General features: G+C 38.2%; 1 protein-coding gene across 2 annotated transcripts in view; it reads right to left on the minus strand.

Annotated features, from left to right (window-relative positions):
* Positions 1-15764, minus strand: part of LOC124257612 (galactoside alpha-(1,2)-fucosyltransferase 2-like) — a 32041-nt gene continuing 16277 nt past the window's right edge. The window contains exons 2-4 of one of the 2 annotated variants that reach the window (XM_046691715.1): positions 8170-8753; positions 5688-6178; positions 1-1014 (exon numbers count right to left, since the gene is read on the minus strand). In XM_046691715.1, the coding sequence (XP_046547671.1) occupies positions 5705-6178; positions 8170-8753 (1058 nt within the window). In that variant the 3' untranslated portion in view covers positions 1-1014; positions 5688-5704. Of the gene's footprint in view, positions 1015-4440; positions 6179-8169; positions 8754-15764 lie in introns of those variants that run through there. The other variant, XM_046691714.1, reaches the window with a different exon arrangement.

Genomic DNA, 15764 nt, shown 5'->3' on the forward strand with positions numbered 1-15764 from the left:
GTGAGTTTTGAAAATAGAAGCGACAAAAAACTTTCCACATCCATTAGAAATCTCCGCCAAAAGCAGTGTCGATTGTACAATTGTGGAAATTTTCATGAGTACCCATTTGTTTCTGGCAGTATTACAGCTGTACGACGTTATTTTAGAACAAATCGTGTCTGGACCAGACAATCCAAAAACACGAATCTGTAATTTGGGGCAAAAATTACATTTTGGTGAATGCAATGCAACTGTTAAAAACTTTCAACACATATATCTATGCTGAAAAATACAAAACAATGTCTTTTAATTTGTAATATTTTATTGTTGCTATATATGAAATATTTCAGAAGTTATCACAAAATTCGTGAAAATGTGTGATTTGTGTAAATGTTCACATGTTGTATTACCATGTGCCATGTCCATTTCATACGACGACACTCTTACCTGTCCTAAATGGAAGATAGGTACCGTAATACAAACATAGACTGTGCTTTGTTATACCTCCGGTGGGGGTTCAACTCTCGAACGAGTGAGAAACCACAAGTCTAAATGTATATTCAGAGAGCTGCATCTGGTTACTCGACACCTGTATTGTCTAGTATCAATTTTCTGTCAATTCCTAAAACAGGTCTACAATACTTTGATAAGTCTGGATTTGTTCAGTCAGGAAGTGAGTGGAATTATTCAGATCGTATGAAGCCGCACCTTTGAAACATATCTTCTTCATATACTGCCGCATGCACAAGCTCACCCTCATGTATGCTTCAATCCAAACTGAAACTGAAGCAAACACTGTTGTCTGCATCGCTGTTGTGACACCACTGACGTCGCTGCAGCCGACGATACTGATCAGTGAGAATGGCGGATGGAGCTGGTCGTCTCGGGTGAAGCCCTGCGGAGCGTTGACGGTTCCTCATTGTTGGGGATGAATTCCACCGCAATCCTGGTGTTACCGTAGCTGTAGAGGTGGACGATGGCGTTATTGGGTTGAGCTTTGCCACCAGTCGTTGTATGTTTTCACTAACTGTACCACTGAGATGACAGACAAATGAAAAAAAACATCGTTTTATAGCCAACCAATTCATGTCACACGTTCTTTACGGTATATTTTTGCCGTACTACATTCTGCCCGCAAAATCGTCCCCGAGGCAGCAGATATAAGAAAGTCATATTTGGCATTCATATTGTATGAATATCAGCAAAAGTCCGTCAGATATTTCAAATTTGCATTCCCATTTTAGCAGCGTAATATTTTCTATTCATTCAAGTAGTAATACCACAGGAGAAATTAGGTTCTCAACAAATATATAACAGAGGGATAGTATTAATGTGGGTATATGTTAAAAACGTATGTCTAACTATGCTTTAGAGAACTGTTCACTTAGCAAAACATAAAACACTCTCAACGTTGTGCAGAACATTGATACACTTTAGCAATAAGCAGAACATTGATAACCTACAGAATATTTGTCAGAAATGGAGTTTGAATGGTATAGTATCATGTTTATCTCATGAGGTGAGGTGAGGTGAGGTGAGGTGAAATTGGGTTTAACGTCGTGCTTGAGGATTTTTCGCTCATATGACGACGTACATGCGTGTATGTGTATGTGCGGCTGCTTGTACTAGCCCAGACTTAAGCTGGTTTTATAGTGCTAGCCCACTGAGATACCATGCCGCAGTGAAGCATGAATACCCCCACTCAGACACATTATACTGACTCCGAGCCGACCAGTCCTTGTTGTACCCACTAATGCCGAGCGCCAGGCAGGGACCAACAAGTACCATATTTTAACGCCTCTTGGTATGACGCGGTCGGGGATCGAACCCGCGACCTTCCGCTTTCCGGGCGGACGCTCTAACCACTACACCACGGAGGCTGTCTTATCTCATGAGTCATACACAGGCAATAGGTTAACAATCTTTCATTTATATATTCATTTTACATCGGCTACTACATAAAAATACTGCTTCATTATCTGTCGCTTTTTGTGTATCACGCAATTATTTACGTGCCCATAAATGAAGCTGTTATCCAAATGCATTTTAAGAACCTGGTGGCACATGTGGGGACCGGGGCACTGACAACAGATGTAAAGTGCACTGTGTTAAACTGCACAAATACGTTGACTGAATAAACTAACCGCTGTTCACTCATAAAACCCACTACATTACTTGCTTGTCATTTTACCACTTTAACAAATTACTATGATAACACTTTAACGTATCACTGCTTTAATATTTTAACACTTTACCATATTTTTACGTAATCATTTTGAACACTTGAACATATTACAGCTTTAATATCTTAACACTTTACCGTATTATTACTTAACCATCTGAACATTTCAGGACATTATCACTCAACCATCTTAACACTTTGCCATATTATTACTTAACCATCTGAACATTTCAGGACATTATCACTAAACCATCTTAACACTTTGCCATATTATTACTTAACCATCTGAACATTTCAGGACATTATCACTTAACCATCTTAACATATATTAACAATCTTAACAATTTAACACATTACAGCATTAATATCCTAGCACTCAACCATAATATTACTTAACCATCTGAATACTTTAACATATTAATGCCTTAATATCCTAACACTATAGCTTATTATCACTTAACTATCTTAACACTTGAACATATTACTGCTTAATTACCCTAACACTTGAACATATTATCACTTAACCTTTCTGAACACTTTGGCATATTACTGCTTTATTATCTTAACACGTTAACATATTATCACTTAACCATCTTAACACTTTAGCATTTTATCACTGAACCATCTGAACACTTGACCATAGTATCACTTAACCATGTGAACACTTTAGCATATCTGCTTTATTATCTTAACACTTTAACATATTATCACTTAACCATCTTAACACTTTAACATATTATCACATAACTATCTTAACACTTGAACGTATTACCGCTCGAATATCTTACCACTTTACCATATTATCACTTAACAATCTTAACAATGTAACATATTACTGCATTAATATCTCAACACTTAGCCATAATATTACTTAACCATCTGAACAGTTTAGCATATTAATGCCTTAATATCCTAACACTATAACATATTATCACTTAACCATCTTAACAGTTTAACATATTACTGCTTTATTATCTTAACACTTTAACATATTATCACTTAACCATCTTAACAATGTAACATTTTACTGCTATAAAATCTGAACACTTTGGCATATTATCACTTAGCCATCTTAACACTTTAACATGTTACTGATTTAATATATTGAGAAAGAGTCATCCACTATTGTTCCAACAATGATATACAATATACCTGCCGGCAGGTCATGAAATCACAGGTGACTTTCTTTACTTCATGACATAAAATACCTTCTTCAGCTATTTAGATATGTCCCAGAGTAACATGCGCAGACTCTTACAAATTGGGGTTACAATTTGTGGATGCTGTCGAAGCTTGTGCCAACAACAGGCCAGTGTGTTCACTGAGGAAGAAATCTGACAAAACCATTCATAAGTTGTATCAACCTTTGGCTTAACTCTAAAACCCGAAGACATATCCATTCCTCTTTTTCCTGGATTTCAAAGCTACATGAAATTCGTACTAAGAGAGATCTATTGCTGGGCCCAATAAAGGTACCACCGAACCTTTGTCTCGAAGAAGACACTATCAAGGAAGGACTTTCTGTACATTTACAGACAGTATTTGAGACCAGCGGAATTAGTACCAAGAGGATTTCCAAAAATGAATGTGGTTATTTTTTTACAATTCCAGAAACGGACCGATTTTTATTTTATTTTGCAACTTTGAACACCACTCTCCCACATTACAAAAGTAAGAAAATATGCCATTCACTGATCCCTGGGGCATTTGGTGATACACATGGTGAGCATGGAGGTTCAGGACAAGTTGTCCAAAACTGAAGCAAATGTCATCTGATGGGTGCACAAAGAACCTAATTAAGCACCCCCTGTATTTGTGCAACGATAGGTTTTCAACACGTACATAAAACTATCTCGCAGTGGCCACGATGGAAAAACATGGAGTTTTTCTGATCCTTTGACTCGTAAAAAACACGACATAATGATAGCAATGTTGATTTTATGATGATAATTGCCGATTTAAAAAAAACACACACTGAGTTTTATACAAAACCATGTCAGTACAAGTATGGTCCTGGAATGTTTAATGTTGAATTTATTAGTGAAAGCGAACATTACAAATGTCATTTTGCGTGACTTACATGATTCAAAGTCAATACCGAGTGTAACCTCTATGTGACTCCTCCTCATACCCCCTGTCAGCCTCCTGATCCTCTGAAGGGGCAGTCTACGACATTCCTCGTGTAAAGCAGCTTCCAATTGGCCCAGGTTCTGTACAGGAAGATCCCTTTGTTGCACACGACTACCAGTCATGTCCCAGATATGCTCCAAAGGTTTAACATCGGGGCTCATTCAATCGTGAGATATGTCAGGTTCGCTTAACTAAGTTCTTTGTGTATATATTGAGACCACAATATGAGATATACTGGAGTTCTGCATTGATTACATCTACGTAACATGTGGGGGTAAAACCTTTAGGCAAGAAGAAGGCGTCCTCATTGATATCGAATGTGTTCCCAGCATTGAGATCTGTTTCTCTATGCAGAATGTCTGCTTGGGTTGGCAAGTCCAAACAAGATCTACATTTCACAAATTTGAGGTACAATCGAGAATGTTCTTTGTATCAAGATTTCAATTCGCATCCTATGACACACAAAGTTGTTTGATCATAGTTACAAAACATTCAAGGCCTCAGGAAGGACGTGGAAGTTCTTTCCATGTTAAACTCTTCAGTGACATCATCCCCCACGTGACTTGTACCTGACGGTTACGTGTTGTTCAAGTCAACAACACACTGACCTTTGCATGTACCAGGAATCCTCGTATCTAAATCATGGGCTTAATTTCGAATTTGACCCTTTTCATCTAAGAAACATTTATATTTTTCTGAAATTAATCCCTGGGCTTAAATTTGAGAAGAGGTAAAATACAACAAAACTTTGTTCTTTTTAACTTTTAATGGAACGAATCTTATTCCATGAACAAATTCAATCATCTTTTCAACATAACTGATATAATTTGAGAGAACTCTTTTAAAATTCAAACTGTTGCGTTGAAATCAGGGCTTCGCTCATTGATCCGCCTTTGGAAACAAAGGGTTCAATATTTTTTTAATATTTTCGCATTTTGAAACGTTCATAAGATTTTTTAAGATCACGTGTCCAGTAGTGAACCCATCTCAGTAGTGAGATCACTCTAAAAGTAATTTCAAATTTAAGCCCATGGGCCCATTTGAAAATCAAAACTCGTTATTATGCCCACGGGTTTAATAACGTCAGGATTTAAAACGAGGATTCCCGGTAGGAAGCAGGCTACGATTGCCTTTTGTTTGAAAACATGGTATCATCACTATTTGACAGTGATATCTCATGGATACTGACAACGTTTTATCGTTTCTATTTTCTAAGTTATTGTTCTTTTGAGCTTCCCACAACGAAATTGGGTAAGGGTTTTCTTAAATGGTTATATTTACATATACTTGATGATGTGCTGGTATTATAGCAGTCGGACGCCTTCCAATAAGCAACAAACATCTCCAAACCTCGCACACTGCACCATAATCATCAGCTATATACACAACCTCACACCTGCATATTGTGGTCCATCACTCCATACCAATCCAATCGGGGTAGAAGAAGTCTGAGTAATCCTTTGAAAAGATCTGCCTGAACCTACTTCCGTCTCTGGCTGGATGTTTATAGTAGATTGTCTCGCCTCCTGCCAGGAACGAGGCCCACCAGCCGAATGTTCCCACCGACATTATGGAATGATTACATTGGGTTAATACAGCGAGATCTACTTCGAATGAATTATCTTCCATGAACATGACGTCACTTCCGTTTATGTTTTCTTTACACCATGCAATGTCGTCCGAGCACACCAGGAACAATGTTGTGTTGTATTTGTTCCTGTAATACGTCATTGCCTTGGAGAAGTACTGTGGGGGAGCTACCGTATATCCGTACTCAATAAATTTCCGGTACTTGGCGATATCCCCTCTGCGCACGTGTACGCCGACAGTCGTTACGTTGTCATGGCCCCTGCCACTTTCTTGTTTTACAAATGCTTCTCGAGAACCCTGAAACATATATAACTTTTGACTCAGTGTTGCTAATACACATCGTTTTTGAGGCTCATTTTTTAATATTCAGTTTGTCTTAAAGTTCGCCTGGGGCAAGTTATGAGGCGCCAACGGGTTATACTAAAACGTATTGAATACTGAAACGAGATTTGAGTGTAGACAAATGCTTATTTGTGAGTGAGCGAGTGCATGATTGAGTGAGGGAGTGCATGGTTGAGTTAGTGAGTGAGTGCATGATTGAGTGAGTTACAAAGTTACAGCCAATAGGGTCTGCAAAAGGATGGCTCGAAATGTCTTATCATTTTCCAAAATATAACTTTGAAAACAAATATGTAGCCAAAGAAAATGCAATGTTATTTTCAGTTCTGCTTATGTCATGCCTTTGTATTGAACTATCATACTTCTCACTGCACCGAAAGCCTCTACCATCTCACCCTCCGATATTGTCTGAGTCGGGCAAATGTCAGTCATTAATAGATGGCGTTTAGGTGGATGTTACGGATATTTATTTTGAAATTGGTCGTAGACAAATATAAAGGATGTAAATATGTCAATCTATAACTTTTATGCTATTATTATTAATACAGACTAAATTAGATTACTGCAGTGAGCCTGGTTAGACTCATCATCAGGTTATCGCCCTTGACCCCTTTACACGTAGGAATAGGGCTAGTAAAGATTGGGAGTTACCAAACCTGAGACACCGGGAATGGGGTGATGGACAACTTGGGTTTTGGACACAAGCGTGACATTAAATTTGGTTTCATATTGACAATACTTGTCCTGAATGTTGTCGATCACATTAGAGTCAAGTGGGACAGATGCCTATTTTAAAGGATATTATAATGATCGTTTCCATGACGCCCACCACACAGTCTGGGTGTAGCCATGGATAGAGTCAAAACCACAAGCATGGCGAAGACGCTAATAAACCATCGGGCCTCATTATAAGGTCGCTTATGATAATGTGTGCCAACGCAGGGCATCCACTGACAAGGTAGTGAATAGTCTTATCAGTGTTTAGACCGGGGAGTAGTTCAGACATCCCGCGATGCATATACTCATGGTGTTCACGATTGGTACATATTAAACATCGAATATGTTTGGTGAAAAGAGTTGTGGTCAACGACAGACAACTTAATGGATGTGCTTGAATATTTGATGTGTGTTCCTGGTGCGTACGTCCTAAACTGACTGGAGCCAGTTATTGATTTTACTTACAATACAATGACAATCACGGTTGTTTAACAGGAGCCATGTGTTTGTGAGTTTTACTTACAATACAATGACAATCACGGTTGTTTAACAGGAGCCATGTGTTTGTGAGTTTTTCTTACAATACAATGACAATCACGGTTGTTTAACAAGAGCCATGTGTTTGTGAGTTTTTACTTACAATACAATGAAAATAACGGTTGTTTAACAGGAGCCATGTGTTTGTGAGTTTTTACTTACAATACAATGACAATTACGGTTGTTTAACAGGAGCCATGTGTTTGTGAGTTTTTACGTACAATACAATGACAATCACGGTTGTTTAACAATAGTTTTACTAGTGTGCGTGTCTTTGTTGACTATGAGATGAACGAATACAATGCTCAGTGGGAGTTAATGCAGATGTGTCACCACAAGTCTTAAGCAATCTCTTATACTTCGTTAACCAACATTTCCTTCTCGCGTTTTATGTTCTGTGACCGCTGCCATATAGCTGGAATATTGCTGAGTGCGACGTAAAACTGAACTCAATCACTCACACTATGTTTTATGGTTGTGAAAAGGTGTTTACATGGCATTGTATTGCATCTCTAAGGGAACTAGTCCTATGTTAAACTGAACATTGTGCTTTCCCCATGGTGACTTTTACACAGTGAAAAATGAAGAAATCGATCTTAGACTCATTTGTTTCTATTAGGGAGTGTGTTGTATTCCAGAGGTTGCTACATCATGCAGTATAAGTTGTCGGGAAAGATGACCCTTTGTATACTTACCTTTAAAATACTGACGGCTTTCTCACGCAGTTCGTCCTTGAAGCTGAACTGTTTGCGGATGTCGTCTGTGACATGCCGGAAGTACATCCACGACTGAAAATACCGGAAAGGCCGATAATTTATTTTCTCGGTCAAGTTCAGGAAATCCTTATTGAACTGGCCGGGTGGACCCTCGTGCACAAATTTGGCTGTTTGGCAAACACAGAGGTCATTGACAACCTTGGCCTTTATCCGGAAGTACTTCAGAAGAAGGTTGTTCTTTTGTATCACCACTGACTTGTTGGCCTTTGTCGCCATTCCATACACCGAGGCGTATGCAAACATGAAGTTCCCCAATCCGCCACGCATGCCACAACACATATAACGTTTCTCTCTCTCAAAGGTTTCTTTAAAATTATCGCGGCAAGGTTTTGCTGGTTTTGTCGTTGATGTAGATGCAGAGAGCTGTTGTAATGCCTGCTCATGTTGTGCCTTTGTTTCATTAACCCGACTCCTGCGAACAATTCTTGATTGGTACCATGACAGTAATGAAAAGGGGAAGGTCATCAGAGTCGTTCCAAGGCAAATGACTGCTACCATGCAACCTATGTAAAGACAAAAGAAGATCAGCGTGAGGGACAGAGAATGTGCTGTTCAGGGGGCCGGGATTGTTTATAGACAAGTCTGTTCTCGAACATTCTAGAAATAACCAGGTTTTTTCTCAAGGTTAAGGAAAGTAAATGTTTCTGTGGGACAAGCCATGTTCGGTTCCTCCCTGATATTCGCATAGTTATATATTATTAACGACGGTGTCTGTCTGTCTGCCATAGTTACACCGTAATATATGTGATATTCACACAGTTATATATTATTAACGACGCTGTTGCCATAGTTACACCGTAATATCTGTGATATTCACACATTTGTGTACTATAATAAAAGCGACAAAACCTTTTCAGAGTAGAATCGATTGTACAATTGTGACTATGTCATGTACATATATTTGTTTGAGCAGTATTGCAGCTGTACGATGTTGTTTGTAAACAAATCGAGTCAGGACAGACAATCCAGTGATTGTCACCATGCGAATAGAAAGAGTTCATTTATTTGCATATAAGAAGTTTCTTGGGGTAAAGATGAGCACACCTAGTGTATTGATTTATGGTGAGTGTGGCAGGTTTCCTCTTAATATAAATTCACAAGTTAAATTAATCAAATATTGGTTAAGACTTTTAAGTATGTCCTCTAATCGTCTACCGAAGAAATGTTATGAAATGATGATTTTCATATGTTAGAAATGGACACACAAATTGCTTAACGAATGTAAAGAATCTTTTATTTACAACAGGTTTTAATCACATGTGGTATGAGCAGTATGTTGAGTTTCCCTCAACGTTTATTAGTTTATTTACACAAAGATGGAAAGATATATACCAACAAAACTGGCCTGAAAAACTTTCCTTTTTTTACGAAATGTGATTACTATTCATCTGTTAAACCGTACATTTATACTGAGTATTAGCTATCATGTGTCACGATAACAAAACTTAGAGTAAGTTTAGCACGTGGTGTTTCACTGCCCATCACATGATCTGATTGAAAAAGATAGATTATGTAAATCATGTAATATAAATGTCTTGAAAAATTAATAGCATCTTTTGCTGGTATGTCCATTATATGATGAACCACGTACAAAGTACGTTAAAGAATTTTATGTCCATCCATCAATCGATAAATGTTATTCCATATTAAGCTGCAACAACCATGATATGATTCAGAATGTTGCTATGTTGATATATCAAGCTATGAAACTCAAAAAATAATATTCACCATCGAACATCGTCTGAACGTCATAAGTATATGAAAACATAATATCAATATTATTTATAAAACTGTTCTATATTGTACTACTATATATTGTACTGGAGGTCTGTGGCGTATGAGTATTGAATAAAGATTGATTGATACGATGACTGAGCATGTGTTTATGAATCCCTATGAAATAGTGATGATACCAGGTGTTCGCAAAAAGGTGACATATTTTGTGTCACCGATGCATCATATCTGGAAATTTCCTCGACGTGTCTACCATAAAACATTTTTTTTCATTTTTAATTCCATTTCACGTTGCATGTCCAGACAGAAGAGTGACATATGTGTATACAGTTACATCATCAAGTTAGTACAAAATGTATACACATATGAGGGTGTACATATAGATAAATAGGAGCTGGGTGAAAATGTTATAACTGTAGTGGACACAATAGTTTGAGTAAGTCAAATTGCATGTGTGCTAATTTAAAATGTCAGAGTATGGTATATAAGTGATGCCATTTCCTAATAAAACAACGAAATTTATCATTTTCATTGCATAAATTATATCATTATATAAATTATCTTATTGAGTTATTTAATGAATGTTTTAGAAGGGTTGGACAGTGCAGAGAAAATATGTACAAGAGTTGAGATTGCCAAAGTTTTAAGAACAAGTGATTTTTCCAGTAAGAGTCAAATGTCTTCCGCGCCAAATGGCGAGTAATCTATTGATATGTTCTAAGCGTTTCCTTGTGTTAATCACCCACCGGTCATTTAATGACGCATTCAAGGGAATTCCTACAATTTCTCCTGTATCAGTCAAGATTAAAGTCATTGGCTAAAGTTTTATTACTTTCAGACATTGAACCTATCCAAATTGCCTTGGTTTTATCTACTATAATTAAGCCGATCATGTCAACTCGGTGTCAATGTCACTATGCATTTAAGATGCCATCAGACACAGTGTGATATCAATCAGTTGTAAGAAGCGATTTTATTGGATAAAGATTGGTTTCTAATGACGCTTTTTCGCCACAGTCTGCTATAAGGGTCGATTGGTCAAAATCACACACATGACCTAAGGCAGCCAATCATATTACGGCAATGGATACCGTCCTCGTAAACGAAAACTTTTAGATCTTAGACAAAAAAATTGGGTAAAATAATGCTATTCCCTGAACATATTAAGTAAGAAATTGCTACCTATACGTAAATTATGGAACGTATTCGACTTACCGCGCTTGTGGGCTATGACCTGTGACAAAAAATGCTTTTATGTATATATTTTCGCATTGAACATAGCGTCCGAGCGTGAAGATTGAGGCGGCCGAGCCGAGATGTCACTTGTCAGTGACTTGACTTTACATTACATGATCGCACAAAAGATGGAAATAGTAATTTTCATATGCACGTTTGACAACTTTTATGAATGTTGTTGTTGATTTCATTCATTAGTTTATTCAATTTAATTCATGAATTCCTCGAAACATCGTTACTTTGCTCTTTGACTATGTTATTGTGGACCCGCTGCCGAAGCAGGTGTCCGAGAATCGTTGTTTTTTCAATAACATTGCAAAAAAAATAGTTTATAATTTTAATTCTGCTGATAATAGGGAGATAACTCCATTAAAATCTGTGTACTTCGGACTACTGTAATTCGACTTTTTAGTCGGTCCCAAGCTGGTCCTGAATTAGACAGAGTGCACTGTATGTTCATTTTAAGTCCTGACATTTGGTGAAATTTGTTCAGTGTTTCAATTGCTGCACTGAGACTTTTTCAGATCCATCTAGAAATAACTGAGTTTCGTCAGCATAGTGTCCTAGTTTATGTTCCGTATCATTAAGCGTTATGCCCTTTTTGTCCGTGTCTTTCCTTATAATACCTAATATTTCAGCTGCAATAATGAATAAATACGGCGAAATTGGATCTCCCTGTCTACATCCCCTTTCAAGTCTGAAAAAGAGATGACAGATGGCCATTTTGAATAACTGATGCTGTTGTATTTAACGTTAAGATTTTTACCCATTTTACAATATTTGGACCGAAACCAAATGTGTTCAGTACCTGTCAAAAGGGATTTAGAGATAGTATCAAAAGCTTTTCAAAGTCAGTTAAGAGACGCAAACCTGGTTAGTTTGATTGTTTAGTTTCCTGGGCCTAGATTTTCGAAGCTCTCTAAGCGCTAAGATAGCCGTAAGTGCCATACATTAACTTACGACTATCTTAGCGCTAAGAGAGCTTCGAAAATCTAGGCCCTGGTGTTTTCACTAATACATCTACCAGGAATAAATCCTTTTTTGATTCTCATGTATAACTGTCTGCCATAAAACTTCTTGAAAGATTTACTGAGGCCTGGAATGTTGTAACCTTGATCAAACAACTGCTGAGCAAGAGTGGTTTGACGCTCTTTAAAATCGTGCTAACATGAGCACGCTCGACTGTACCTCAGAACTTCTTTGGGTGGCATTTTAGAAGTTGGGAAGTACAATATAGAACAAACTTTATGGATAACAACTTCTGTTTATTCGTGAGTGCGACGTTTCGACACAGATTCTTGTACCGTTGTCAAGCATAATGGAACATGAAGTAGGGGGAAGTATATATATCCTGGTACTTCCCCCTTCTTCATGTTCCATTATGCTTGACAACGGTACAAGAATCTGTATCGAAACGTCGCACTCACGAATAAAAAGAAGTTGTTATCCATAAAGTTTGTTCTATATTGTACCTCAGAAGTTGTGAAATGAAAACACCAAAGACTGGAGCTGTTGGAATATTGCTCCAATTGAGAGGGAAGTTGACTATTGGAAAGTTGAAATCACCCCTTTTGTCAAACAGTCTTGTGGAGAGTTTTTTTAGATTTAGATCCAGATATGAAACAGTTGGGGCGATCTCACTTGTCAATTGGCAATTGGTTATTGAACGATATTAGATCATCGATGTACCAGAAACTTAAGTAACACTTCTTTGGCAAAATTACATTGGTTTGACTTTGACAACCAAAGCAGAAATTCTGTTTCATATGCATTAAGAAATAGATCCGCAAGGAGGGGAGAACAATTGATGCCCGTGGGGATGTCTACTTCTTGACGAAATGTTTCCCCAAGATTTCACGAAGACGTTATTAATGTGAAAGTCCAGCATTTCACATATGTTTTTAATCGGTAAACTTCAAATGACATTTGCTTTTCATTTTTGACAAATTGTCCTGAACCTCTGGAGATAGATATGGTCTAGATGCCAGGCCCCCCAAATGGTGAAAATGTGGTGCAGTTCTGGAGACCGAACGGGATGTGATTTTTCACAATTAGGAATGATTTAGCTTTCATTTAAAGCCGGTTGTCATCAGCTACCGTGCGTGACTACCGTGCAGGGGCCCTTTTATGGCGCAACATGTCATGTCAGTAATGGCAATATTTTAACTGATAACTGGATGGTTTAATTTAATAACTCTAGTTTGGTTTGACCGATTTTCATAAAAATATAGTTTTGGAATGCTCAAAACATGATTTAAAATTATGGACAATAATATTACACATGTGCTCATCGCCAAAACATTTTGGTAAGGTCAAAGGTAAATTTTTATAGAAAGGGCATTTGATGAGAAAATATGAGTTGAACATTACAAAGTAAAGGTATTTTTCCAAAATTCTGATTCAGCCATATCATTTGAAGATCATATATACCGTTGGTTGGCATTGTATTTATGAAAAACCATTACAAGGAAACAAAGGTTGGTACTTTGTATTTAGATCAGCAAAATATTATGTAATATTAGCTCCATGCTTTACAAAGTTTCAACAATACTAAAAATGTCGAAGATAGTGTTGAACTGTTATACAAATTTCCGTTTATTGACATTCTGGCAGAAATTATAATTCAGCTGATATGTTTTGGTAAGTGTCAGTATTGCACAGACATGCCGTGCTGATGCATAATAATATGACATCCTAATGGAAGGTGAAAGTAACATTGATGAACGGGATATTTTACTTTCTGACGACAGTGCTACCAATAGTGACTTTGTGTCTTTGGACTGTTCCGATGATTACACGAGAGATTCTGAATCTACAGAAACATCTGATGATGATTCAATGCATTCGTCTCATTCAGAAGACCAAGATTTTTATCTTGGAAAAGACGGAGGAAGATGTTCGAAAACCCCTCCTGGATCTAGTCATACTCCTCAACGAAATATCATCCATGGTCGAATCCAAGGGGTAATCAATGCAGACAACGTTGTCCATGAAGACATGTTTACAAAGTATATTACAGGAAAGATGGTGGACACCATTGTGAAACATGCTAACATTCAAGGAAAGAAAGTAACAGCATTTAAGGGGACAGGCAATGCAGAATGGAACGATACAGACAAAACAGTAATTTTGACACTCATCGGAATTCTACTGGCATGTGGACATCTGAAACAAAACATGGTGGACACTAATGTTATATTGGATAAAAAGTATGGAGTTCTTATTGTGAGAGGTACCATGTCTCAAAACAGATTCAAGTTCCTGATGAGTACACTGATATTTGATGACAAAAGACAAGTTTCAGATGCACAAAAGACAAGTTGGCACCAAATCAGAGATGTCTGGGATGAGTTTGAAAATGCTCTGTTAAAATATTATATTCCACGTGAAAACCTCACTCTTGGTGAGCATGGTCGATATCATTTCATCCAGTACATGCCAGCAAACCAGACAAGTACGGCCTTAATACTTTCTGTATTGTATACTAGCCACATAAAAAAACTGTGCATTGTCAAAATATTATCCCAGTTGATAAGTACGATAACAATGTCAAAGGTACATATAAACTTTAATGGAGGGATCATGAAACCATAACAAGTCGGGAGAATTTCAATTGAAAAGTCAATCACAATGACGTCACGAGTCCACAAGCGGGACAGGGGTCAAACGATCATGTCACAAGCTCAATAACGGGTATGTCCACCATCGGCATTGAGAACAGCAGTGCCTCGACGACGCATAGAGCCTATCAAAGGTCCAAGGAAGGCTTGTGGGATGTCACGCCAGATTCTCTCAAGTTCTGTTGCAAGGTCAAGGAAGTTATCTGGCGGATGAGGAAGACGGCGTAGACGTCGATCCATCTCGTCCCAAACATGCTCTATCGGGGAGAGATCCGGTGAATTTGCAGGCCAAGGCAGTAAGTCAACGTTGTGAAGTTGCAAGAAATCCATAGCAACCCTTGCCGTATGAGGACGGGCATTGTCCTGTTGGAATGTTAACCAAGGGCCATGACGCTGCAGAAAAAGGAATTGCCACAGGTCGAAAAATCTGATCCCTGTAGCCCACAACAGTTAAGTTGCCCTGAACAATCACCAAAGGTGTTCTTTGGCGTGCTGTTATTCCACCCCAAATCATCACGGAACCACCACCAAAGCCATTCCTCTCCAAGACACAGGCCTGTGCATAACGTTCTCCCACGCGTCTATAGGCACGTTGACGTCCATCACTATGGTAAATGGTAAACCTGGACTCATCTTTAAAAACAACATTTCTCCACCAAAACAAGGGTCTGCGGACATGATTTCGGCACCACATTCGGCGAGATTGTCGATGACGTTGTGTCAGGATAGGCCGTATGGTGGGACGTCGTGGTCTGATCCCGTGATGACGTAAACGTTGTCGAACTGTGTTGGGGTGGATACGGCGAAGTCCTAGGATGGTTCGGGCAGTCATCACTGCAGTCTGAAACCTGTGGCGAAGATGGGTCACCCTTATCCATCTGTCCTGTCTTGGCGTTGTTACACGTGGACGTCCAGAACGTGGCC

The sequence above is a fragment of the Haliotis rubra genome, unplaced genomic scaffold, assembly GCF_003918875.1.
Source record: "Haliotis rubra isolate DU_JTF1 unplaced genomic scaffold, ASM391887v1 Scf669, whole genome shotgun sequence".
In the NCBI taxonomy this organism is placed as follows: Eukaryota; Metazoa; Mollusca; class Gastropoda; order Lepetellida; family Haliotidae; genus Haliotis; species Haliotis rubra.